The 26,090-nt window shown below is 41.0% G+C and overlaps 1 protein-coding gene across 1 annotated transcript in view; it reads left to right on the plus strand.

The window, feature by feature from the left end:
• Positions 1-26,090, plus strand: part of LOC125169100 (aromatase) — a 42,930-nt gene that overhangs the window by 10,413 nt on the left and 6,427 nt on the right. The window contains exons 4-8 of the mRNA XM_047864719.1: positions 10,713-10,867; positions 17,609-17,785; positions 20,964-21,078; positions 25,100-25,214; positions 25,654-25,816. Of these exons, the coding sequence (XP_047720675.1) occupies positions 10,713-10,867; positions 17,609-17,785; positions 20,964-21,078; positions 25,100-25,214; positions 25,654-25,816 (725 nt within the window). The remainder of the gene's footprint in view (positions 1-10,712; positions 10,868-17,608; positions 17,786-20,963; positions 21,079-25,099; positions 25,215-25,653; positions 25,817-26,090) is intronic.

The raw sequence follows: 26,090 nt of genomic DNA on the forward strand, positions 1-26,090 counted from the left end.
AACATGAGGCTCGAACCCATGAACCGTGAGATATAACCTGAGCCAAAGTTGGACACTTAACCGACTGAGTCACCCAGACACCCCGATACGTTCTCATTTTAAAAATCCAATACTTTAATCACTTTGGCAACTGAATACAGTCTCAACATGTCCTGAGACTGATGGGGGCTTGGGACGTTGGCCCATTTGGCCCTGCTCTTGCATCCCTCAGCATAGCCAGTTGCCTTCCAGTGCTACTTGGCAGACAGGTAAAGGGACCTGCAGGATACTTATCCAAAAAGATATCCGTCTACAGCTCAGAATCTAGAGCAGTGGTTCTCACCCTGGCTGCACAGGGAGCTTATAAAAACCCCAAGGCCCAGGCCACACCCCAGCTTTCAGAATCTCTGGGGGTGGGACCCAGGCACCAGTAGTGTTCAGAGCTCCCCAAGTCATTCCAGCGTGCTGCGGAGCCTGAGACGGGAGAGGAGGTAAGCTGCCTCCAGCACAAAGGGGTCTCTCCTTGGGGGTAAGGGAGCCAATAAGCAGGGCTGGAGTGCTTTCGTCTTAACATCTTACTCTTCAGTCTAGCTCAGGTGCTGAGCTAGTGTCAGATAAGAACCTGAGTGAAGAATGTGGCAAGGGCCCAGAGGACCAAAACAGAAATGGCTCTTAGATACTACATACTTGGCTCACCAGATACAGTCCTGGAAGCCCAAAGCCATTCCTGAAGTAGGATCCTTGTTACAATGCAGGGTGGCATCTGACCACTCTGCTGTCTTCATGAGGAAAGTGACTTTAGCAACCCTGACCAACTCAGGTGCTGATTCATGCTCAAGATGCACACACAACCCATCCTGCCCCTCCCCCAGCTCTCCCACTTCTCTTCTTGTCCTGTCCTAACCTGCTTTTCACTGGTTGGAGTCTTTGTGTTCTCCTTAATTGCCTCGAGCGCTCAATTTTGTTGTTAAGGGCTGAGCTCCCTGCAGGAATAGGACATGTTTGTCCCCATCTCCTTCCCTCGCCTGCTCTTCAGGTCCCTTCCAGAACTACCCGTGCCTCTTGAAAATACCCCAATTGGACCTCAGAAAGATTTTTATTTTTATTTGAATAGTTTGCCAGGTTTTTTTCTTTTGAAAAGTTTGAGATCTCTAGTCATTACAGCTGACTAGAGATTATGGCCCAACTTTTCCTACAAGCATAGTCTTGAAGTGGTGGGGGCTGCAGAATTTCACGGCGGGGGTGGGGGGTGGGGGAGTCAGGCCTGAGTGCTTCCAGGATGTTGCCTGAGCAACTCTGAACTCTGAGGGAAGGTTCATCTGGGCATCCGTAGAAAAAGCACTCACAATTCCCCAGGCAGGTAAGCTCTAAATTAATGAGGGTCTACAGATGTTGCCCATGATACTCTATGTTGTGTGTATGTATCAGTTTTTGTAATGAATACAAAAAAAAAAAAGAATGTGGGTGGCATTAATAAAGGGGGTTAGCAATTAACATGCTAATTATGGTCATATAGTAATTAACATACTAATTAGGGTTGTATTTGTGTATCTGTTTTAATCATATGTAAATTTATAGGAAATTCATTAATTTATTCTTTTAACATGCATTTATTGAGAATTTACTATATACTAAGCACTGGATGATCCTAACTTATTATTGCCCCCCATTCAATCATTAAATATTTATTGAGAACTTAACTATGTACACTGGGTATCATGAGCAAATCAGCCAAAAATTCCTACCATCATAGAGAAATATATTGTTGTATTGTTAATATACCAACAATAAATGAGTGTATCAGTAGGGTGACCAACTGTCTTGGTATGCCTGGAACTAGGGGGTTTTCTGGGATGGGGGACTTTGAATGTTAAAACTGGGACAGTCCCAAGCAAACCAAGATAGTTGCTCACACTATCTTCAGGTAGATATGTGCTATATAGGAAAATAAATTAGGGGACAGCCAGTTGCAGGGATGGAAGTGCAATTATAAATAGGTGGTCTAATTCAGAAGACCTAATTCAGATAGGCCTAATTAGGCCTGAATTACGCCTAATTCAGAAGACAGCATTTGAATAAAGACTTAAAGGAAGTGAGGGAAGGAGTCATGCAGAGATGTAGAGGAAAACCATTCCAGACAGAAGGAACAGCAAATGCAAACCACTGCGGTGGAAGCCTGTCTGAAATGTTCAAGTAACAACAAGGACACCAGTGTGGCTAGTGGAAGAATAGTGGAGATGACACTAGAAAGGTATCAGGACAGTCAATAATATGGGGCCTTGCTGGCCATTGTAACAACTCTGAATTTTACCCTGCAATGAGATGGAAAGCCTTTGAAGAGTTTGAGCAGAAAAGTGACACATCTAACTCATTCATGTTTCAGCAGACTCCTGACTTCTTTACCCACATTCTACCCACATTCTTTGAGACTAGGTGTTAAAGGAACAAGGATGAATATACAGAGGGCAGTTAGACAAGATGATGGTGTCTGGTCCGTGTGAGAGCAGTAGAGGTGGTAAGAAGTAAAATTCTAGGTATATTTTGAAGGCAAAGTCAATAAGGTGCTAAGAGATTGATGTTGGGTGTGAGAATTAAGGTGGTAGCATAGTGTTTTGCCTTAAATACCTAGAAGAATGAGGGTATCATTACCTCAGGTAGGTGGAGTAAGTTTGGGATGGGGAGAAATTGGGATTCCATTTGGGATATTTTGACTTGATATGTGTAGTGTACAGCTGAGTAGGGTGTTGTGAAGGAAGGTCTGAGTCTTTTGACCCTCCACCACAGTTAGAAACTAGAAAAGGAGGCTGAGAAGGACAGCCAGAGAAGGGAAAACCAGGAGAGTATAGTGGTCTGAAAGCCACGTGATGAGGGTATATCAGGGAGGATGGAATTGTCAAACATGCCAGATAGCACTAAGTTAATGGAAGAAGATTTGAGGAACATTTAGCAACATGGGTGACCTTGGCAATTTCAATGGAGTGGTGAGGGCAAAAGTCTCACTGTAGTATAGAATGAGGAGAGAGAATTAGAGGCTACAGGAGGAAGACAACTCTTCCAAGGAGTTTGTCATAAAGGCAGCAGAGAAACGGAACAAAGAAATATAAAGAGATATATAGTTCAAGGAGTTTTTGTTAAGAGAGGAGAAATCACAACATGTGTGTTATGATGGCAATGATGGATTATAAAGCAAAATTGTTGATGGAAGAGAAAGGGGTGTGCTAGGTGAAATGTGAAAGGGGGTACAGGTGACAGGTGGAGTTGGCGTTGAATAGGGACATGAATGTTCATCTACAGTAAGTTTGAGAAGTTTGAATATATGAGCACAGATCCTAGTAGTTGGAGCTTGCAGAGATTCTTCTTTTTCCTCAGTGAATACATACATACATACATACATACATACATACATACATACATACATACCTAAGACTGGGAAGTAGAATGTTTGAGGAGAGAGGAGGCAGGATTTAATAGTCATCTAGAACAGTAAGTGTGAATCGACTGGGGAAATGTAGTAGAATTGCCAGCTGCGCTAAGGGCCCACTTGAATTTAACTGGAATTTGTCAGTGTGTGTGTGTGTGTGTGTGTGTGTGTGTGTGTGTGTGTGTGTGTGTACGTGTGCATGTGTGGTTTTTTTTTTCCCAGCCACATTCAGCTCCCAGGAACAAGCACAGAGTAAGCTAAGAGTTGGATTTAGCCAGGGGTAAGGTTTTACCAGGGGTAAAAGATTTTACCAGGCAACTATGACAAAGTAAGGAGAGGGTCAAGGGAGTTGAGGATGCATGGAAGAGAGTGATTTTAATGATTGACAACAAAATGTTTTTTCCAACTTTCTATTAAGAAAATGTTTAAATGAATAGGGAAGTTGAAAGAACAGTCTTCCCATTCCTTGCCCCCATGACATTGACCTCTTGAAGAGACCAGGCCAACTGTCTTATAGAATGTGTTTCACATTTCTGAATTTCTCTCTTTACATTATGATGTCGCTTAACATAGTCCTCTACTCCATGTGTTTCTCATAAACTGAAAATTATGAATTTTTTTAGAGAGATAGAGTGCGAGCAGGAGAGGGAGGTAGAAAGAGAAGAGAGAGAGAGAGAGAGAGAGAGAGAGAGAGAGACCCAAGAAAGCTCCACACCCAGCGTGGAGCCTTACACAGTGCTCAATCTCACAACCCTGGGATCATGATATGAGCCGAAATCAAAAGTTGGACCCTCAACCAAGTGAGCCACCCAGACACCCTAAACTGAAAATTATGTCTCAGTTTCATTCAGGTTAAACATTTTTGTAATAATACCTCCTTGGTAGGGCTAGGCACTTCATATTGCATCACATCAGGAGACAAGGAAAAGTTGTCCCACTATTAGGGATGCTAAATGTGATCACTTGGATAGGGTAGTTACAGTCAGATCTCTCTATTATAAAGATTGTTTTCCTCTTGCAGTGACTCCAGTATTTAGCTGGGTATGTGAGGATATTAGAGGGGCAAAGGACAAGGGGAAGGTAATGGGATCAACAGAGACTAAGTCTCAGGCACAAAACAGGTCTATATGGGCAAGTGTTTTTAAATGTTTGGTACCAATTATTCCATTAATTTTCTCCTCCATATTTATTTCTAGTACTCATCACTCTTGAGCCTGGCCACAGATGTGTGAGTCCTTTTTTTTTTTTTTGAAGGTTGTATTTTTAAGTAATCTCTACACCCAACATGGGTCTTGAACTCACAACCCTGAGATCAAGAGTCGCATGTTCCACCGACTGATCCATCCAGGATCCCCTATGTGAGTCCTTTAAATTCAGAACTGAAAAGTGGCTTCCTCTTCACTACCTAATAACTTATTTCCTGGCTACTTTTCATTTTGAATAGACAATAGGTTTGCCATCTTTGGTGCTGTCTTTTGACTTCAGTCATGTTTAAAGAAGAACAATGAAGGGGAATAGGAGAAACAGGCTTCCAATTATGGAACGAATAAATCACAAGGATGAAAGGTACAGTATAGGGAGTACAGTACTGGTATTGTAATAGCATTGTATGGTGACAGATGGTAGCTACACTGTGGTAAGCACAGCATAATGTATAAATGTGTTGAATCACTGTGTTGTACACCTAAAAACTAATGTAACACTGTGTGTCAACTATACTCAAATAAGGAAGGAAGGAAGGAAGGAAGGAAGGAAGGAAGGAAGGAAATAAATAATGACTCCAGGGGCGCCTTGGTGGCTCAGTCAGTTAAGCGACCGACTTTGGCTCAGGTCATGATCTTGCAGTACGTGAGTTCAAGCCCTGGATCGGACTCTATGCTGACAGCTCGGAGCCTGGATCCTGCTTCAGATTCTGTGTCTCCCTCTCTCTCTGCCCCTCCCCTGCTCATGCTCTGTCTCTCTGTCTCTCAAAAATAAATAAACGTTAAAAAAAATTTAAAAAGAAATAATGACCCCAGTTACCATGCAATTTACACTACTCTTCTGAGCTTGGGGACTCACCTGGTCTCTCTTCAGTGGTAGGAAATCTTTACTCCCCCAGTCAATATAACATCTCCTTCAACTGATGTTATAGGCTGGCCCACAAGGCTAGAGCATGGTCTCTGCTATTTTCATGACCACCCTGTGTGCTCTGGGCTGGGGTCCCTAGTTCTTCACTAAACTTTATTTCTTCACTTTCCCAATTTACTCTGGTTATATAAAGCCAACCTACTTTTTTTTTTTTAATTTTTTTTTCAACGTTTATTTATTTTTGGGACAGAGAGAGACAGAGCATGAATGGGCGAGGGGCAGAGAGAGAGGGAGACACAGAATCGGAAACAGGCTCCAGGCTCTGAGCCATCAGCCCAGAGCCCGACGCGGGGCTCGAACTCACAGACCGCGAGATCGTGACCTGGCTGAAGTCGGACGCTTAACCGACTGCGCCACCCAGGCGCCCCTAAAGCCAACCTACTTTTGAAAAAAGTTTGTTTTAAATTGCTCACCGGCAGCCGGTCACTCTTCACTCTCACTGTGTATCACTTCTGTCTTGACAGCTTTGTCCCTTGCCAAGTCGGAGCCTCTGACTCGAAATAACTGAGATGTTGGCGCCCCCTAAAGAACACATTTATTTTTAAACTTAGCTCTTTATTAAGTAATGCACATTTAGTTGGGTTTAAGTTTGGGGTTTCTTGTTTCTTTTTTAAAAATCGATTACTAATTTCTCAAAGTAAGTGGCCATGCTAATGTGGTTAAAGCAGTATATAAAAGCTCTAGGGGTCAGAACAGAAAGAATAGCGCTCTGCTTTACCTCTAGGCTTAAAGTTCTTAGATACAAATTTGTGAATAAAGAATATACAAATTACTTACTTTCTGCTGTACTTACAGAATAAGGTAGGGGAAGGTGAGAGAAGCTAAAGTCCTAAAACCTATTAATAATCTTTTCAGCCCTCTCAAAGCATGACTTCTCTATACAGGAAAAAATTTTAGCTGTTTGTCAGTCAAATTAATTCCCTGGAATACAAAGAGAAGCATCTGTATTTTTGTTTTTATTTTTGTTGCTAGGAAGAGAAATACTTGTACAAAACTTGGGATCACTTGATGAATAATATCTGGAATTAAATCAAGAGAATATTTGACTTAATAGAGAGTGTTTTGATTTGAAAATAAGATGTTTTTCCTTGAAAGAAATAATCTAGTAGACAATTTATTCATATAATAATTATGTTTTCATTTCCTGACAATGCCACCATTTCAGGGCCTTTCTTTTAAAATTTAAATAGGACTATGGAACCATCACAAATGTGAAGGTTTGGCTAATACTTAGCCCACTACTCAGCCAGAGCACAGTGCCTTTGGCCCAATGTCTTCTTGGGAATGTGTTTTCACAGGCATTAATTGAACAACCTAGTTAAGGCACACTCATCCTTCTAGGAGCCAAGTATCAACTTTAAGAAGGAGAAGCAAGTGGTAAGATGGTCACTGCAGCCCAGTGCACATACTATAATCACCACTCCCCATCTTTGAGGGTTATGTGCTCAGAAACACTGCAGAGGAGGAGAATTTGCAGCTGAGAAACAAAATTTCAGTGGAGAAGTGGGGAGGAAGAACCAAAGTTGCAATGAACACATGAAAACTTGTATAAATATTAAGTTCACCAAAAATAATAATGGCGTCTAAAACACTGATGATATTTTACGTATCTTGAATTTGCACAATTGGGCACTATGCTGCTACTTTCTCTTCTCTCTTTCTCTCTCTCCCACACCAGAAAATGCCCAGGTTCTCCCCCCTTGGCAATATCAGACAGATGTTTATAAATATATTTTGCTTTCTTGCAATAATATTCTCTTGCGATTCCTCTGCTCAAATGTTTAGTCCTAATTTTATGATCTCTGCCTCTGAACTCCTCTCTGGTCTCAGAGACATGGGGTAGCTTATAATCCTTAGGTGAAAAAAACTCTGGGGGGTCTATTTCAACTTACCTAGCAGACCTGGGCAGTTTAGTTCCCAAGACCCAAAGTCAAGGATTATGTCACTTGAGCTCTGCCCGTGATCCCCAGCAGAGCATACACAGGTAGGCTACATGGATACATGGCCTGGCTCCAGTATAGTAAACATGGCCAAAAGTCAGACTAATGACAGTGTACCCTGCCTCAGCTTTCTTCATTGCCTCCCATAGTTGCACCACAGAAAACCTCTACTCCTTCTCTGCTAACCAGTTGGCCCCTCTTTTTAATTCCCAAGCCCTGCTCCCCTTTTCTCCCTATCTCCAAGAAAAATGGCTATCAATTTGAGTATACTTAAGTGGAAAATTTTTGAAGTTGCTGAAAATATATATGGAGAGAAGTAAATCTGCTTATGTTGACAATTTACTAAGGGGAATTTGCATTTGGCCGTGTCATCCACATATAAATACCGTGACCTTGTAATCTGAAGAGCCTGTTATCATGCCCCCTCAGAGGAGTCTGGGTAATGTATGTACTTGGAACATGCTTTGTTAGCGTAGGGAGGAAGAGGACAATAAATGAGACTTTGGGGCTAAGCACAGCCTCTGTGGTCCTCTGTGTACTCTGTGTTCTTATTGTCCACTCAGCAGCGCAGGGATGTCTGAGGGCCCCAGGCCTCAGAGGCGGCATGCTCCAGCCTTATGTATGGAAAGGCTGGGCCTTGGACGGAGGTGGCTGACATATGACCTCTCTTTCCTCACTCACTCAACCAGAACCATGTACCCCGTCAGTGAGAATTTTGGGGTCTAGGTGCCTGCACTCCCACCCCCTTCACTGTTTTGTCTGCCTCTTATCCTCACTGTACAGACTTTCTTCCATATCCTTCAGATAACCTCATTTGATTTTTCCAAGTGAGTGGTATTTGTGTCTGGTCTATGCCTACAATGTGATATTGGCATTTATGAAAATAATAGACATACAAGCCCCACATGTCCTACTTATTATCTTCTCTATTCTCCAACAAACACTATCCTGCCTGTCTTCATGTAATGCCCTTTTGCTCAGCATATGAAGGGTAGCCACCTAGTTTATGAGCACGTGCCATGTTGGAGTTCCAGTTTCTGACCCATGTGGTCCGTGGCCTCAGCTGTCACTCAGCCTTTGTCCAGCTAGCCTGTTTCCCTCTGGGCCCTGCATGAACCTCTTTTCCAGCCAAAGCCTCTTGCCATAGGAAGTGCAGTCACCTGTAGTGTTTCTTAATTTCTCTCTTGGCAGATGAAAAATGAATTTATTCCATCCACCCCACAATTCTCAACTTCATAAATTCCCAGCAGACTTCTTTTTCTGAGCACTGAGACAGGAGTCCTCTCCTCCCCAAATCTGCACTCTGTAGCATTCATCTCAGCTCTCTTCCCTCTCCCTCCCCATGCTGCTAGCTGCAAGTATACCCTGCAGTAAACCCACCTACCATTTATACTGAAGAGCACAATTATCCTCTTATCCTTTATCCTGTTGATTATTAAATGACTTAAATTATCCATTTATCCTTCCAATGCCACAGGATAACTTCTAAGCAGTCTTAACAAAACATCTCAACAAGGTGAGTTGGTCTCTCCCTGCAGAAGAATTCTGTACTGCTATCCTAAGAAGATAATATTCTCCTCATGTGTGCAGGCTTCTAGAACTTCTTCAGCTAGAATTTTATAACATTTCATAACTCTAAGTGCCTCATCATTCCCAAATTGACCCCTGGGATGTGGGGGGAAGGGAGCAGCTCCTAGAAGAAGAAATGGTGGGGAGGGGAGAGGAAGAAGGAACTGCTTTCTCCTTCCTAGTTCCTCCCAGGACTTAAAACTGAGCACAGGTCTGGAAAACAGTGTGGAGGTTCCTCAAAAAATTAAAAGTAGATCTACCCTATGACCCAGCAATAGCACTGCTAGCAATTTACCCAAGGGATACAGGAGTACTGATGCATAGGGGCACTTGTATCCCAATGTTCATAGCAGCACTTTCAACAATAGCCAAATTGTGGAAAGAGCCTAAATGTCCATCAACTGATGAATGGATAAAGAAATTGTGGTTTATATACACAATAGAATACTACTTGGCAATGAGAAAGAATGAAATATGGCCTTTAGTAGCAACGTGGATGGAACTGGAGAGTGTGATGCTAAGTGAAATAAGTCATACAGAGAAAGACAGATACCATATGTTTTCACTCTTATGTGGATCCTGAGAAACTTAACAGAAGACCATGGGGGAGGTGAAGAAAAAAAAAACAGTTAGAGAGGGAGGGAGCCAAACCATAAGAGACTCTTAAAAACTGAGAATAAACTGAGGGTTGATGGGGGGGGGGGTGGGAGGGAGGAGAAAGTGGGTTATGGGTATTGAGGGCACCTGTTGGGATGAGCACTGCGTGTTGTATGGAAACCAATTTGACGATAAATTTCCTATTTAAAAAAAAGAAGAAAAAGAAAGATAGTTTGATTCTGGAAAAAAAAAACTGAGGGTGGGGGGGGGTGGGGCGGTGGTGCAGAATGGAGGCAAAACAGTGAGGAGGAGCTGAGAAGTTCAGGGAAGCCTGTTGGCAAGGTCCCAGTGCTGCTACCTCAAGGGCTATCTAATGGCTCACCATGTCCTATATCCTGAGAGAACTCTGTGACCCTGGAGACCTTGATGAGTCAGGATGGAATGCAGAGCCCCAGGATAGCTGCTGTCACCACCACAGACAGCTGTCAAGGCCCAGCCCAGCCAGCTAAGCCCAGAGCCTGGAGTGACCAGGGGTGTCCTTCAAGCCCAGAATGATACCCACCGGAGGGTCCAGGCCTGATGAGAGACTCTGGGGATAGATGGTACAAGGCCAGACTACTGGTTCCAAATGAAGATGACATCAGCAATTCCAGGAACTCTGGATTCCGAGACTCACTCCTGTAGAGGGTGGTGCTGTCTGGAGTGGGGCTTGAGGCTCTCAGGACCCTCTGGTGGAGTGGAGGGCTTGGCTTCTCAAAGCCTTGCAGCTCTGATCCCAGTTGTGGGTAGTATTTTAATGACTTGGAATTAGAAAAGAGGGAAATAAAGAATGGTGTGTGTGTGTGTGTATGTGTGTGTGTGTTCTATCTTTCGTGGTGCTCAAGCAGGGTGTCAGGAGGTAGAAGTATTTCGACTGGAGAGGGATATTCTTCCACTAACAGAAGTGTTTATTCAATATGAATTCTAGAATGCACTGCATTTAGATCAACATGCATTTGCTAAGAGAGTCACCTGGTATCAAAATCATCACGATGAGTTCCCTTACAAATTCACACTAAGGTTTGCTGTCTCTGCAGGTCCTCAAGTATGTTCCATGTAATGAAACACAGTCACTACAGCTCCCGATTCGGCAGCAAACTTGGGTTGCAGTGCATCGGCATGCATGAAAATGGCATCATATTTAACAACAATCCAACCCTCTGGAAAGCTGTTCGACCTTTCTTTACAAAAGGTAATCAGGTGCTGGCTACATTCTGCTCTTTTGTCTAAAAATGTGCCCACTATTTTGGAATTTAAATTTTGCCACTTCACTTATTTTGAAATAATAAGATATGGTAGGAAATGTTCTAAGCACTTGATATTTTAATCCCACAGCAACCCCATGTGGTACACACTCTTATCACCTACATTTTACAAATGGGAAAACTGAAGTTTACATAGGTGAAGTAACTTACCCAAAGGTCCCAATATTAGTAAAGAGTGGCCCAGGAGACAACCCCAGAGCCTGCATTTTTAACCACCATAAATTCTGTTCTTCTTGTTGATGCACAAAGCAATTTCATAGACATGAAGAAGAGATGGAGCTCTACACTTAGGATCATTTCAATTAAGAATTTAGTGTGGAAGGGGTGGCTCAGTCAGTTAGGTGTCCAACTCTTGATTTGGGCTCAGGTCATGATCTCACAGTTCGTGGGGCTGAGTCTCCCCTCAGGCTCCACCCTGACAGCAGGAAGCCTGCTTGGGATTCTGTCTCTCTCTCTGTCCCTCTCCACCATCCCTACACCACCCACTGAGTGCTCATATACATCATGCATGCAAAGGCATCCACACATGCTCATTCTCAAAAATAAATAAACTTTAAGAATAAATAAATAAATAAATAAATAAACTTAAAAAAAAAGAATTTAGTGTGTAGGCACCTAGGTGGCTCAGTTGGTTAAGTGTCTGGAGCCTTGATCTCAGGGTTGTGAGTTCAAGACCCACATTGGGCTCCATGCTGGGCATAGAGCTTACGTTAAAAAAAAAATTTAGTAAGAATGTAGTGTGTCAGTCACATGTTTGATTTAAACACAGCCAAACAATGTGCTTGCTAGATCACTGACTAACATTCCAGATGTTTTAACAGAAAACAGTTTGTGAATAAAACTTAGAGAATTGTAGAACTAGGAAGGACTGTATATGTCATCTTGTTAAGCCTCTGAATTTTACAGTTGAGAAAATACAGTCCTAGAAAGGTTGCGATTTTTGCCCAGGCAACATAGTAAGTAATAGATAAGCAGAGACCCCACCCCAAGTCTCCTTATCTAGTGATTTTCCCCTTTACTATATCTTGCTGGAAATGAAGAGGTTGGGGAATATACATGACCAGTCTTTGACATCAACATCAATGAAGATAATCATGTCCTGGAACCATTTTCAGTGATAGAATACGGGGCTAGATAGATTTTATGTCTGACCTTCCACCATCAATATTCTTCCCTCTAGCCAGCCTCTGTAGTGAACCTGGATGCCTCCCATGTGCTGCTGAGATAGGGAGAATCTATGCCTATCCCGGTTGAGCACTGATTCCCTCTACAGAGTTGTCCATCACCAAGACTCGGTACAACTCTATCGTGGACTCCACTGTATTTGTCTCCTATTGCTGCTGTAACAAATTGCCACAAACTTAATGACTTAAAACAACATATCAGTTATCTTATAGTTCTATAGATAAAAAGTTTGACATAGGTCTCAATGGACTAAAATCGAGGCGTTGGCTGGGCTGTGTTTCTGGAAGCTCCAGAGGAGAACCTGTTTCTTTGTCTTTTCCAGCTTCAGAGGCCACCTGCATCCCTTGGCCTGTGGCTCCTTCCTCTGTCTTCAAAGCTAGCAACAGCAGGTTGAGTCCTTTTTATATCACATCTCCTAGACCATCCTTCCTTTATCACATCACTTTCTGATTCTAAAGGCTGCTAGAAAAGGTTCTTTGCTTTTGAGGACCCATGTAATTAGGTTGGGCCCACCCAGATAATCCACAGTAATCTCCCCATCGATTCCTCAACTCGAATCATATGGGCCAAGTCCCTTTTTCCATGTAAGGTGACATATTAATAGGTTCCAGGGATTAGCACCTGAGAAGCTTTAGGGGGCTATTACCCTGCCTATCACTTGTGTTGGGCAGTTCAATACTCTGATACCTTCCAAAACTGCAGACTGGATTAATGGAAAGAGTATAGGACTCAGGATTATAAATGGTGGGTCCAAGTCCTAGCTCTGCCACTTTACTAGCTATGTGACCTTGGACAAGTCATTCAACCTCTCTGAGCTTCCGTTTCTTTCTCCACAAAAGATGATACCACAGAATATTAATTCTAGAGTTATTGTGATGAATAAGTGAAATAATGCTGTAAGACCCTATAGAAATGTGGGGGGGTTTTGTTTGTTTTGTTGAAGTATAGTTGACATACAATATTATACTAGTTTTAGGTATATGACTTAGTGATTCAACAATTATATATGTTATGAAATGCTCCCCACGATAAGTGTAGTCACAATACAAAGATGTGACAATATTATTGACTATATTCCCTATGCTGTACATTATATCTCCATGACTTACTTATTTTATAACTGGAAGTTTGTACCTCTTCATCCCCTTCACCTATTTCACCCATCCCCACCCCCTCTCACTTCTAGCAACCACCAGTTTGTTCTCTGTATTTGGGTCTGTTACTTTTTGTTTGTCTGTTCATTTGTATTGTTCTTTATATTCCATATAAAGTGAAATCATGTGGCATTTGTCTTTTTCTCTCTGACTTACCTCATTTAGCGTAATGCCCTCTAGGTCCATCCATGTTGTTGCAAATGACAAGATTTGAAATGTAAGTTTTATTTTACTTTGCTGTTTGGCCCAGGTGCATTAGGAATATGTGAACTAGTATTTAGGAGCAATTAACTCTCACGTACCAACATGGTTTACCTTGCCATGCAAAAATTAATAGAATTTAAATTTTTTTAACATTTATTCATTTTTTTGATGGAGACAGAGCATGAGTGGGGGAGGGGCAAAGAGAGAGGGAGACACAGAAAGCAAAGCAGGTTCCAGGCTCTGAACTGACAGCACAGAGCCTGACGTGGTGCTCGAACTCATGGACTGTGAGATCATGACCTGAGCTGAAGTCAGACGCTTAACCAACTGAACCACCTAGGTGCCCCCCAAATTAATAGAATTAAAAAAATTTTTTTAAATTTTTTTTAATGTTTATTTATTTTTGAGACAGAGAGAGACAGAGTATGAACAGGGGAGGGTCAGAGAGAGGGAGACAGAATCTGAAGCAGGCTCCAGGCTCTGAGCTGTCAGCACAGAGCCCAATGCGGGGCTCGAACTCATGAACCGTGAGATCATGACCTGAGCCAAAGTCGGATGCTTAACCAACTGAGCCACCCAGGCACCCCTAAAAATTGTTTTTAATTAACAGAATTTTCTAAACTCATCCATTTGTTTAACAAACTACTGTTGTCTCATCATTGAACTAGGTGCCCAGAATATGATGTTAGTCAATACATGGTTCATGCCCCCAAGGAATTTATAATGAGGGGGGAGGAGCAGAGTGGCAGATCAATATATCACCAAATATCATCCTAGGTGATGTGTTATGCTAGAGTTGTGTGCACAGCACCACAGAGCACAGAAAAAATTGGTCCATTAAAGTACACTGAGGGGTCATGGGTGGCTTTTTGAGGAATGGATGCTTATGATAAGTTTTGAAAGAAGGTAAAAGCTACCTAAATTAAGAAAGTTTGATGAGGACACATTCCACAGAAGGAAAGAACAGGATACTCCAAAACAGGGAAGGGTAGATCAGCACTGTATGTCCAGGGAACTGTAAGCAGGCCCTTGTACCTGGCATAGATCCATGTAGGCATGAGGCCCAGGGGAAGGCACTGAACTGAGCTTATTCTGAAAGCTACAGTAAATCATTTAAGATTTTAAGCAGAATGACATGAACATATTTGTGTTTTACAAAAATTCCTCTGGTAGCAGAATGAACGTTTAATTGACAGGAGGCATGACTGTGAACAGTGAAAGATGTTGGGAGCTACTGTAGTGATAAAGGGTGTGCAGAAGGGAAGTCATCAGTGTAAGAGATGTTAAAAGAGTAGAATCTATAGCACTTGGAAAGCAATCAAAACAATCCTTATGACATATTTTTAGATAAGCCCTGTATATAAAAGATCAGATTGTCTAATAAAAAACATTACAAAATTCCCCAGATGAAATGCCAAAAATAGAGGCTGAATTGCTTATGAAAAGTTCACTGTTGTGTCTGACATTTTTAATAATCTGTTAGAGTCCCAAGCTCTAAAAGGATGAATCTCCTTTTAGAGTCACACTTCTCGTTGGTTTTCCTGATATAGCAGAAATTTGGGAGTAATTTTGGTGTCTAAGTAGTAACATTAAGGAAGGCATTGACCCCCTGGACATATCTATGGAGAAGTAGTGAAGTGCAGCCCAGGCAATGGCCCATCCTGGAGACATGAAGGTTGAGGGGCAAAAAATAGCCTGTGTTTCCTGAAACTGCCAAGAGAGTTGTCCATAGTGACAGAATTATGCTGATTTCTTGCTCACTTTTGTTTAACCTGGATAAGATTCAGTACTTTTTAGCACATTTAAAAAATTAAAGTTTGGGCACCTGGGTGGCTCAGTCGGTTGAGCATCCGACTCTTGATTTCGGCTCAGGTCATGATCTCACAGTTTGTGAGATCAAGCCCTGCATCGGGCTCTGTGCTGACAGCACGGTGCCTGCTTGGGATTCTCTCCCTTCCTTTCTCTCTGCCCCTCTCCCATTTGCACTCTCTCTTCCAAAATAAATAAATAAACATTTTAAAATACTTAAAAATAAAAATAATGTCTACATCATACCACTGACTATAAGCAATGATATTACATTTTGCTTATATATTTGAAATGTGGCTTTAAGCTCTTGGATGTAGAGGCAAATCAACATCTATCTGGGAGAAAACCACCAGTGATATTTGAAGTCAACTGCTCCACACAAAGGGCTGAGTCATTCAGAAATCATTTGTCTCACTTGTGAATATGATAATCACCCAAAGAACAACATGCTGACCTTTCATATCTGCCAAGTATTTCCTACAGTCAGAAAGTATGCTACCAACCCAACCTTCTTTTGTATTTATTTATTTTTAATTTTTTTAATGTCTACTTTTGATAGAGAGAGACATACAGACACAGTGTGACTGGGGGAGGGAAGACACATAATGCAAAGCAGACTTCAGGCTCTGAGCTGTCAGCACAGAGCCAAATGCAGGGCCTGAACTCATAAACCATAAGATTGTGACCTGAGCCGAAGTCGGATGCTAAACTGGGCCACCCAGGCACCCCAACCTTCTTTTTCATCCATAAGTATAAATTTTATGAATCTACAATTGCTTACCAGGCTTCCTTGCTTATTTGCAAAGTCTGCTGCAGAAGCTTCTGTTGTGCAACTGATTTTTTTTTAAATATTTTTAAATTTTATTTTAGAGACAGAGAGTACATGAGTGGGGGGAGGGGCAGAGAGAGACAGAAAGAGAGAAAGAGAGGAGGGGGAAGAATTTCAAACAGGCTCCATGCCCAGCACGGTTCTCAATCCCATGACCCTGGGTTCATGACTGGAGCTGAAATCAAGAGTAGGACACTCAGCTTACTGAGCCACCCAGGAGCCCTTATTTTTTTTTTTTAAGAGAGAATTATGGATACAAATTTCCCCAGGATTTTTCATTGCATTTCAAGGGCTCTGACTTTAACAGCAAGTCTGAATAATAAAAGATATAAATAGGAGATACTACGCATAAAGAAAGCTTGAAGAAACTTAGAGCAAAAGAGACAAAGGGGGGCTTCAAGTGTTAAATTCTCTGAATAGATGACCTACCACCAGGATCCACTAGCTGGTAGGCAGAGCCAATTCACACCACCTGTCTTCACTCAACTATTCACCCACTCTTTCATTCACTCATTCATTCATTCACTCATTCCTCTATTTGACCAATATGATTTGAAGGCTACCATGTACTGTGTGGACTTGAAGGACAGTGCTAATAGAAGGCTGTCACTGCCCTTAAAGAAATCCCAGCCAGTGAGGAAGACTGGTGCTTAGCTGTCATGATGTTCATTGAGTAAAACAAATCTAGAAGTCATTTGAAGAGAAATCAAAATTAAGAGAAGAACACTTTTGGTAATTTATAAGACTAGCATTGTCAACATATAAACCACAATTAACAGGAAGCACTTTAGATCAAATAGTTAAGGTCCAATTGGCATAGTTCTAGAACAGTACCCTGCCACCTGTTGAAACATAAAATAAATATCACCCTGGCCAAATCCAAACCTTCCTTAGAGGGAGATATATATAATAAATACGGAAAACCACTGATTTGTGATTAATGACCACAATACCAAATTTTTCAATTGCAATATCACAAATGATTTGCAATAACATGAAGAAAAGTTTAATTTTGAATATTTTGTTTAAAATAAGGTTTTCATGCATCCATTCATTTAAAAAAATTTTTAATGTTTATTTATTTTGAGAGAGAGAGAGAGAGCAAGTGGTAGAGGGGCAGAGAGACAGAGAGAGAGAGAGTCCCAAGCAGGCCACATGCCGTCAGCACAGAGCTCAACGTGGGGCTGGATCTCACAAATCATGAGATTATGACCTGAGCCAAAATCAAGAGTCAGACGTGTAACCGACTGAGCCACCCAGGTTCTCCCATACATTCTTTCATTTATTTTTAACCATGAAGGTAATGCATGCTTGTAGAAAATCAGGAGAATGCAGAAAAGTATTTTTAAAAAGAACATGAAAATTTCAACCTAGTTACTGAAAAAAAATTATGTACAGTTAAACCCTGAACATAAAAGGCCAAAATATCCTGATTATGTATGCCCCCTGAGTTCATGGTGGCTCACTCTCTGATGTGTTCCCCTCAGCTCTGTCTGGCCCTGGACTCGTGCGCATGGTGACAATTTGTGTTGAATCCGTCATAACACATCTGGACAGGTTGGAGGAGGTCACCAACGAACTGGGTTACATCGACGTGTTGACCCTCATGAGGCGCATCATGCTAGACACCTCTAACATGCTCTTCCTGGGGATCCCACTGGACGGTATTTGAGAACTGACATTCTGCCTTTTATTGAACATGGAGATGAAGGGGAAAACAGACTCAAGGAAAGATATGCTGTTTTTTACATTGCTCTTATTTAAACATCTCTAAGTTTTCTTAAGATTTTTTTTTTCCTAGTGTGTGCCATGTTCATTTATAAGATAAGTTTCTGTAAGTAGGGGCCATCTCCTCTTTTGATCGCTCTTCATTGCTCTGGGAAATATGATTCTATCCATAGTCAAAACTTAACAAGTGTGACCAGTTCATTTGGTCATTAATGTACCCTACCACCAATCAAACTGGTATATTTAACCATTGCCAACCACTCTTTTGGGCATGCACGTGTGTGCACACACACACACAAATACACACATACACATACATATATACATAAATATACATACACACTCCTCCCTCGAAGCTACTAAGCATGAAAACTTTGACTCTGTCTATAGGATGATAATGGTGCTAGAGCTGCTGCTGCTGCTGCTGGAAATGATGAAAATAGCTACCATTAATTTAATATCTACTATAAAAAGTTGCTCTACACATAGTTTGTCATTTAGCATTTATAACAACTCTGGAAAGTTGTTTCACTCAAAAAGCTACTCTCTTCACTGTACTTCAGAAACAAATATTAAAACACATACATGCAACTCTATCACCATCAAAAATAATCATTAATCAGTTGGGCTAATTCCATTATGCTGTTGTCCAGCTTAATGTAATTTTTCCTGAATTTCTAGTATATTCATTGATTCATGCATTCATTCAAAAAATATTTGTAAATTGCCTATTTTCTGCCAGGCACTGTTCTAGGTTCTGGGGATAGAGAGGTAAACAAGACAGATAAAGTCCTCGCCTTCAAGGAGCTCACATCTCAGTGCCAATATAAACAGTAAACAAGTAAATATCTAATAATGAATCAGGAAATAATAGGAGTCTTGAAGAAGAAACAGAGCAAGGGGCTAGAAAGTGAAGAAGTAGGTACCATGGCGGAAGCATATGTGGCTATTACAGAGAGGGTTGTCCAGAGAGGCCTGTGCAGAGAGGACACCAGAACATAAGCCTAAATGTTAAATGAGACCATGAGCCTCATCCAGATTTGAGAGAAGAGCATTACAGGCATGAGAACAGGGCCAACTTAAAAAAAAGTTTTTGTGTTTTTTTAAATTTATTTTTGAGAGAGAGAGACAGAGTGTGAGCGAGGGAGGGGCAGGGAGAGATAGAGAGACAGAATGTGAAGCAGGCTATAGGCTCTGAGCTGTCAGCACAGAGCCCAACACAGGGCTTGAACTCATGAACTGTGAGACCATGACCTGAGCCAAAGTCAGCCACTTAACCAACTGAGCCACCCAGGCGACCCCGGGGCCTACTTTTAACACTTGCCAAAACCAGCTGAGCTATAACACCTGCTGCCTACTTTGCCACATTTGGACCAGCAGATAAGTTATAAGCCTTCCTTTTCTCTTCTCCAGCTCTGCTTGCCCACGTCCCCTGCTCTTTATACTCCCTTCAAGAGTCATAGACACCTCATCTGACTGTCATTTGGATGGGAGCCCCATTCACTCTATTTTCAGTCACACCCCTTGCCTGATCCATCCCCTCTAATCCCAGCTGGCCTGTCCTACATGCGTCTCTCCTAAGGTTAGGCAAGTGCATATTTTATAAGTCCCTGCTTCATAGTTCCCTGTTAGCCTTGGTTCTTAGGAAGGATGAAGTAAAAGGAATTGTAAACCTAGGGATAGGTTAGCCTAGGGATATGGGCTGTGATGCTAGGAACCTGGAAAATCCATGCAGAGTTATGTTTGTTCCTCTTCTCCACACACCACCCTTGTTAAACTCTCAATTTGCCTGAGGGAGCCAGTACAACAAAGAGGAAGGAACATTGCTCTGAGGTCAGATAGAACCGGGCTCCAGCGTAAGGACCTGCCTATCACACTGGATGTATGGTTTTAGGCAAGCTTCCTAGTTTCTATGAACTGCAGTTTCTTCATCTGAAAAAGTGATGACACCCCCCGCCCCCAAACAAGATTGTAAGGATTAAATGAGGTCTCTTTTTTAAAACACATTGCATGGTGACTGGTATTTAGCGGTTGAAAATAAATCTCTATCCCCTTCTTTTTTGTACAATTTGAAAAAGCAGAGGTTTTCTTTCCCCTAGCATTCAATATAATTAAAGGACATTCATTAAAAGCTGACTATGGGGGCACCTGGGTGGCTCGGTTGAGCATCCCAGTTTGGCTCAGGTCATAATCTCATGGTTGGTGGGTTCGAGCCCCATGTCAGGCTCTGTGCTGACAGCTCAGAGCCTGGAGCCTACTTTGGATTCTGTGTTTCCCTCTCTCTCTCTGCCTCTCCCCCACTCATGCGCTGTCTCTCTCTCTCTCTCTCTCTCTCTCTCTCTCTCTCTCTCTCTCTTTCTCTCTCTCTCTCAAAAATAAATAAACATTTAAAAAAAGCTGACTATGCATGAGGCTCAGGGCAAGACATTAGAGATACCAAGATGAATTCTATACTCTGGACCAAAATGTAAACAGGAAAGTGGCATGGCTTTTTGCACTCCCAGGTGCCAGAAATGAGGCCAATGACAGCCATATCTACTCGTGCCCCTCTTATTTCCCATTGTCCAAAAACACAGGAAGGAGTTGGACACTCAGTCAAAGAAGGGCATGTGACATTCTAGGTTAGGTCTCTAACACGAACTTGAAAGGTGGCACATCTCTACTTAATTTTGTTAATTTAGATGCCAAACAGAATAAATTAATGTTTATTTGACTAGTGGCATTCACATGGCTGAAACACCAATGAAAGTGGGGACCTTGCCTAGCTTAGAACCCCAGGCTACGGGGCGCCTGGGTGGCGCAGTCGGTTAAGCGTCCGACTTCAGCCAGGTCACGATCTCGCGGTCCGGGAGTTCGAGCCCCGCGTTGGGCTCTGGGCTGATGGCTCAGAGCCTGGAGTCTGTTTCCGATTCTGTGTCTCCCTCTCTCTCTGCCCCTCCCCCGTTCATGCTCTGTCTCTCTCTGTCCCAAAAATAAATAAACGTTGAAAAAAAAATTTTTTTAGAACCCCAGGCTGATAAAAGACTCTATACAAGGGATCTTCTCTTCTCAAAATACCCTCCTTGGGCTCACATTTTTGCTCAACTACTCTGCTCTTTTGTTTTGTTTTTCCAGAAAGTGCCATTGTGGTTAAAATCCAGGGTTATTTTGATGCGTGGCAAGCTCTCCTTCTCAAACCAGACATCTTTTTTAAGATTTCTTGGCTATACAGAAAATATGAAAAGTCTGTGTAAGTAACACAAGTTTGGAAAACTTATCAGTGAGTTTGGATTGATTTGGGGTTGTGTCCTTGCTATTGTTGGCCTCTTCAGCTAGCTGTCTGCTCTTCAGAGCCCACAAGGGAGCTGTGGATTAAGTTGCTGATGAAACACTTCTTACAGCAATTTGGCTGCATATGGCCAGACCAAAGAGTAAGAGAAGCCTTTGGCCCAGGCAGCTTTTCAGCAAGGGGGCCAAGTGGGTGGTCTGGGAGCCCCATCTCTGGAAGTAGGACACCACAGTGTATTTTGAGTTGATGAAAAGGGTTGGCTGAACCTACCATTATTCTCTGTCAAAATTCCCTTTGCATATCTGGAAAAAGGAAACACAAGATCATTTTATAGTCGTGTTACTTCTGAACAAATTTAACAGAATTCAACTTGTAGGAATTGATCGTAGTCTCAAGAGAATTTTTTCACAATGACTATAATGAACTTCAATGAAATGTGTGATTTTCTTTTTTAAGTTATATATATTATATCTTTGGGGGATCCTGAAATGGTCATTAAATGGCTTTGCTTTGGTTATAGACTAGGCTAGCTCAAAACTGGACGAGTGCCCAATGGCCTATAGGCCAATCAGTAGGTTTTTAGAGTGTAAGTAGCCAGCCACTAAACACTGCCCTCTCTCACCACCAGTGAAAAGCCCATGGGATCTAGAGGCAGACATACCTGGTTTGTATCCTGTCTCTACTACTTAGTAACTAAACAGCCTTGAGAAGTTATTTAAAGTAAAATATTACCTACCTTCCAGGGTAGGGATATAGGTTAATGAGATCCTATATGTAGGGCAATTAACACAGAGGATGGCACATAGAAGGCACTAACTATGTTCCCCTTCCTTTTGTTCAGATCTTCCCCCACATGTATCTAACCATCCTAAATTCTCCATCTCTAAAAGTTCCCAAACTTGTTTGAAGCCCCAACTTTATCCTGTTTGTGTATTTAAATTTAGTAACAATGTTAGGGAGGAAGCCAACTTGATGTTGCTTTATATAGTTTCATGTGGTTGATGAGTATTAGGTGGGTGATTTAGATGCTTGGGTCTTTATACATTTCATTTAGTTTCCACCAGAGCTTCTTGTGACTAGAATCAATGAGATAATGGATTCACCTCTTCACTATGGTCAAAGTTGCCAGTGGTCTGAAGAGTCTCTTTTCATAGTTCCTGGTCATTAGTTTAGCTTTGGTTTTGGCCAGCAAGCCATAGAAATATATTGCATGAAATTGTATAATGGTTTCTCATAGTTTTCTACAGAAATTAGCTCAGCAACATTCCCTCTCTATGTAATATTTGCCAATGGTTAGTGTATTCATCTATATATCCTATGTCCTGGAGCAGTAAAGACCTAGAGAAATCTTTTAATCTTCTCCCCCATCCATGTCCATTACAATAATGCCAGTGCTTTTTTTTAAATTGAGGTATAATTGACATATAACATTATATTACTTTCAGGTATACAACACAAAGACTCAATATTTGTATATGTTGTGAAATAATCACCATTATATCTAGTTACAAAATTTTTTTCTTGTGATAAAAACTTTTAAGATCTATTCTCTTAGCAACTTTCAAATATGCAATACAGTATTTTTAACTATAGTCACCATGTTGTACATTACATCTCCATGACTTATTTATTTTATAACTAGAACTTTGTACCTTTTCACCCCCTTCATCCATTTTGCCCACCTTTATCCCTCACCTCTGGTAGCCACCAATTTATTCTCTGTATCTAAGAACTATGGGGTTTTTTTGTTTTAAGATTCCACATATAGATGAATTTATTATTCTCTTATTATTTCCTTTAGCATGCTTTATGTCACTCCCCTTCTTTGCCTCTTTTTCCACAGAAATGAATTAGATTATGTAATATTTGTCTTTCTCTGTCATGCCAATACTTTTTAGAAATATACTGATGGAAAGGATTCTAGGACATCTACTCCCATCCCTATTTATTCAAGTTTATATTTCTGCTTATCTTAATTACAGAAGTATTGTTTTCTACTTCTTATTCTGGGACGTTTAAGGCTTTTTAACCATAGAATATCTTAAGTAGGTGCTGTGGCCTGGACTGATAAACTAGCCACCCTTGTTTTGGCACAAAATATCCTCAGAGTGCCAAACCACAGACTCACAGATATATTCTTTTAATATATGCTTGTAAGTCAGAGATTACCTATTCCCTGAAAACTGTCACTGAACACAATTCTCCTAATTTTTAAGGGTATATAAATTCATATGCCTACATTTATGTAAAAGCTGGTCAGCTTTTAACCTGAATAAGAAGGATCCCAAAGGGTATTCACAGGCCCATGATTCTGGCCCCGGGTGGAGGCATATGTTCAGAAGTGGATGCAGTTCCATCAAGGAATTCTCTATGAATTCATAGTCTAAGGGCATTTCAACAACTCCCAGAATATTTGGGGGCCATTGCTCAGGTAGGAATGCTATGAGCATTTATAGCTCACCAACTAAGTGAATATCTGTCTCTAGTCTGTAAGAGTTGCTCAAAAAATATTGCTGAATAAATGGATTAGTAGATGAATGAATAAATGAATGTGAATATATCCTTGGTGTATATCTGGAGGTATGTGTGTATCTATAGGCACACTTACAGAGATACACAATAGATGGCATCCTCATTTAGAATGACACAATTACTCTACTAGCCTGAAGAATACCTCTTCAAATGTTTAAACACCTTCTTTGAGATGCCCGAAAAAAACTTTAAAAATGGGAGGGATCTTAAAGAATCTTCCTTTACTTTTGCTGCTGAGCTGGAGTAAACACACAGCTATTTATGTCAGCATCATCAACAGGGTGTACAGGTGACCATGTCAACAAGAATTTGAAAGAAAGATTTATTGTATATTTAATGTAAGGCAGAATACCATTCCCTGAGGTTGGGGAACAATACACTTACACATGGACACATACACTTCAAGACAAAGGCCAGAATAACAGCATTTAGATCTTAAGATGGACTTACTGTTCATTGAGTCTGAGCTCTTCACTTTAAAAGAGATATAAGAGGGGTGCCTGGGTGCCTCAGTTGGTTGGCTGTCTGACTTCGGCTCAGATCATGATCTCACAGTTCGTGGGTTTGAGCCCCATGTTGGGGGTCTGTGCTGACAGCTCAGAGCCTGCAGCCTGCTTGGCATCCTGTGTCTCCCTCTCTCTCTGCCCCTCCCCTGCTCATACTCTGTCTCTCTCTGTCTCAAAAATAAACATTAAAAAAAATTTTAGTAAAAAAAAAAAAATAAAAGAGATTTAAGAGACTTAAAAGTAGGTTCCATAAAAAGAGAAGAATCCAGACTAGAAGCTGGCCCTCTCTTTCCAAAGTGCTCTTCCCTCTACCACACTGTCAAAATGCATGTACTATGCATGCTTATGCAGCTAGTCAGTCAGTAAGCATTTACTTCATGTTTACTATGTGACAAAAACTGGAAAGTTTGAGAAGAAATATCAAGAATAATACTTGATCACCTGTGTTTTCTTGCTAGAACAGAAAGTCTCAAACTCGGTAGTTCCCAGGGCTGGGCAAATAGAAGTGGGCCGGGTGGATACAAGTCAACAGGAAGTGAAGGTCCCTGTAGCCAAACTGGAGAGGGCATGCCCTTACTAAAGACATTCACTGTTTTTCAGTTTTGGTTTTCAATTTAAACACTGCATTGGCCAAGTCAAGGATCAGAAAACATGATTGGATTGACCATTTTGGGACCAGCTTTTAACATTTAACTAGAGGTTACAGCCTTAATTTTGCTACCAGTACCTAGACATCTTAGCTAAATTTGGTTCCTTAATATGAAGTATAATGAATATGCAATTTAAGGATATTTATGAAGAATTAAGTTTAAATTCAGTTATTAGTGCTAATGGCTTCAACTTGAGCACATAATTTTATTTAAACAAATGGCAAATGAATCTGTTTTCCTAGATGTCTTAACCAAGTACAAATAGATTATATTTTCTTTTTTTTTTTTCTTTAGCAAGGATTTGAAAGATGCCATGGAAATTCTGATAGAAGAGAAAAGACACAGAATTTCCACAGCAGAGAAACTGGAAGACTGTATGGATTTTGCCACTGAGTTGATTTTTGCTGAGGTACTGACCCAGACTAACCATAATTCCCACGTAACATATGTGTATGACTGTTTGTGTATAGGCTGTGTAAAGATTCCCTCTTGTAATTGTTGCATACTTATGCTTTTAAGTATTTGCTCTAATACTTCTATAATGATAACCCAAACAATCCACTCATTCAACATTCCGGTAAGACTGACCTTTAAGACTGAAACTACATGTGTGCACAATACAAAATATGAAAATGGGGGAGCCCAAAGACAGCAAACACACAGATAATTGGTTAAATTTTTAACCTTTGGCTGAAGATTTTTATGAAAAATGCCCATAGTCAATTACAGAGACATAATATTTATGACTTCATTTTGTTGATGTTTTTTGATCCTAACTGTATCTTCCCCTCCTTTTTTGAAGCTTTGATTCACTTTTCCAATTTTTTCCCCTTCTTCCAATTGTTCAGAAACGTGGTGACCTGACAAAAGAGAATGTGAACCAATGCATACTGGAAATGCTGATCGCAGCACCAGACACCATGTCTGTCTCTGTGTTTTTTATGCTTTTTCTTATTGCAAAGCACCCTAAGGTTGAAGAGGCAATAATGAAGGAAATACAGACTGTCGTTGGTAAGAACTGGTCAAATAATAAAAGAGCTTAGAAAATAATTCCTTCTAAATGTCAGCTTTTTATGTCCTAAGTGTCAGATTTCAAACAAAATATTATAATCCACCCAAAGAACAATAAAAGTAGCCATTTTGCCACACTTTGATTATGCCAGATAGGTTGAAAAGGTAGTTCTTTCTGTGTGTTTTTTTCATTATAAAAATAATGCATTCTCATTGAAAAAATTTAAATAACAGATATAGAAAAGCAGAAAGTGACATTCCCTGATCCCTCCCA

Source organism: Prionailurus viverrinus, chromosome B3 (assembly GCF_022837055.1).
Source record: "Prionailurus viverrinus isolate Anna chromosome B3, UM_Priviv_1.0, whole genome shotgun sequence".
Lineage (NCBI taxonomy): Eukaryota > Metazoa > Chordata > Mammalia > Carnivora > Felidae > Prionailurus > Prionailurus viverrinus.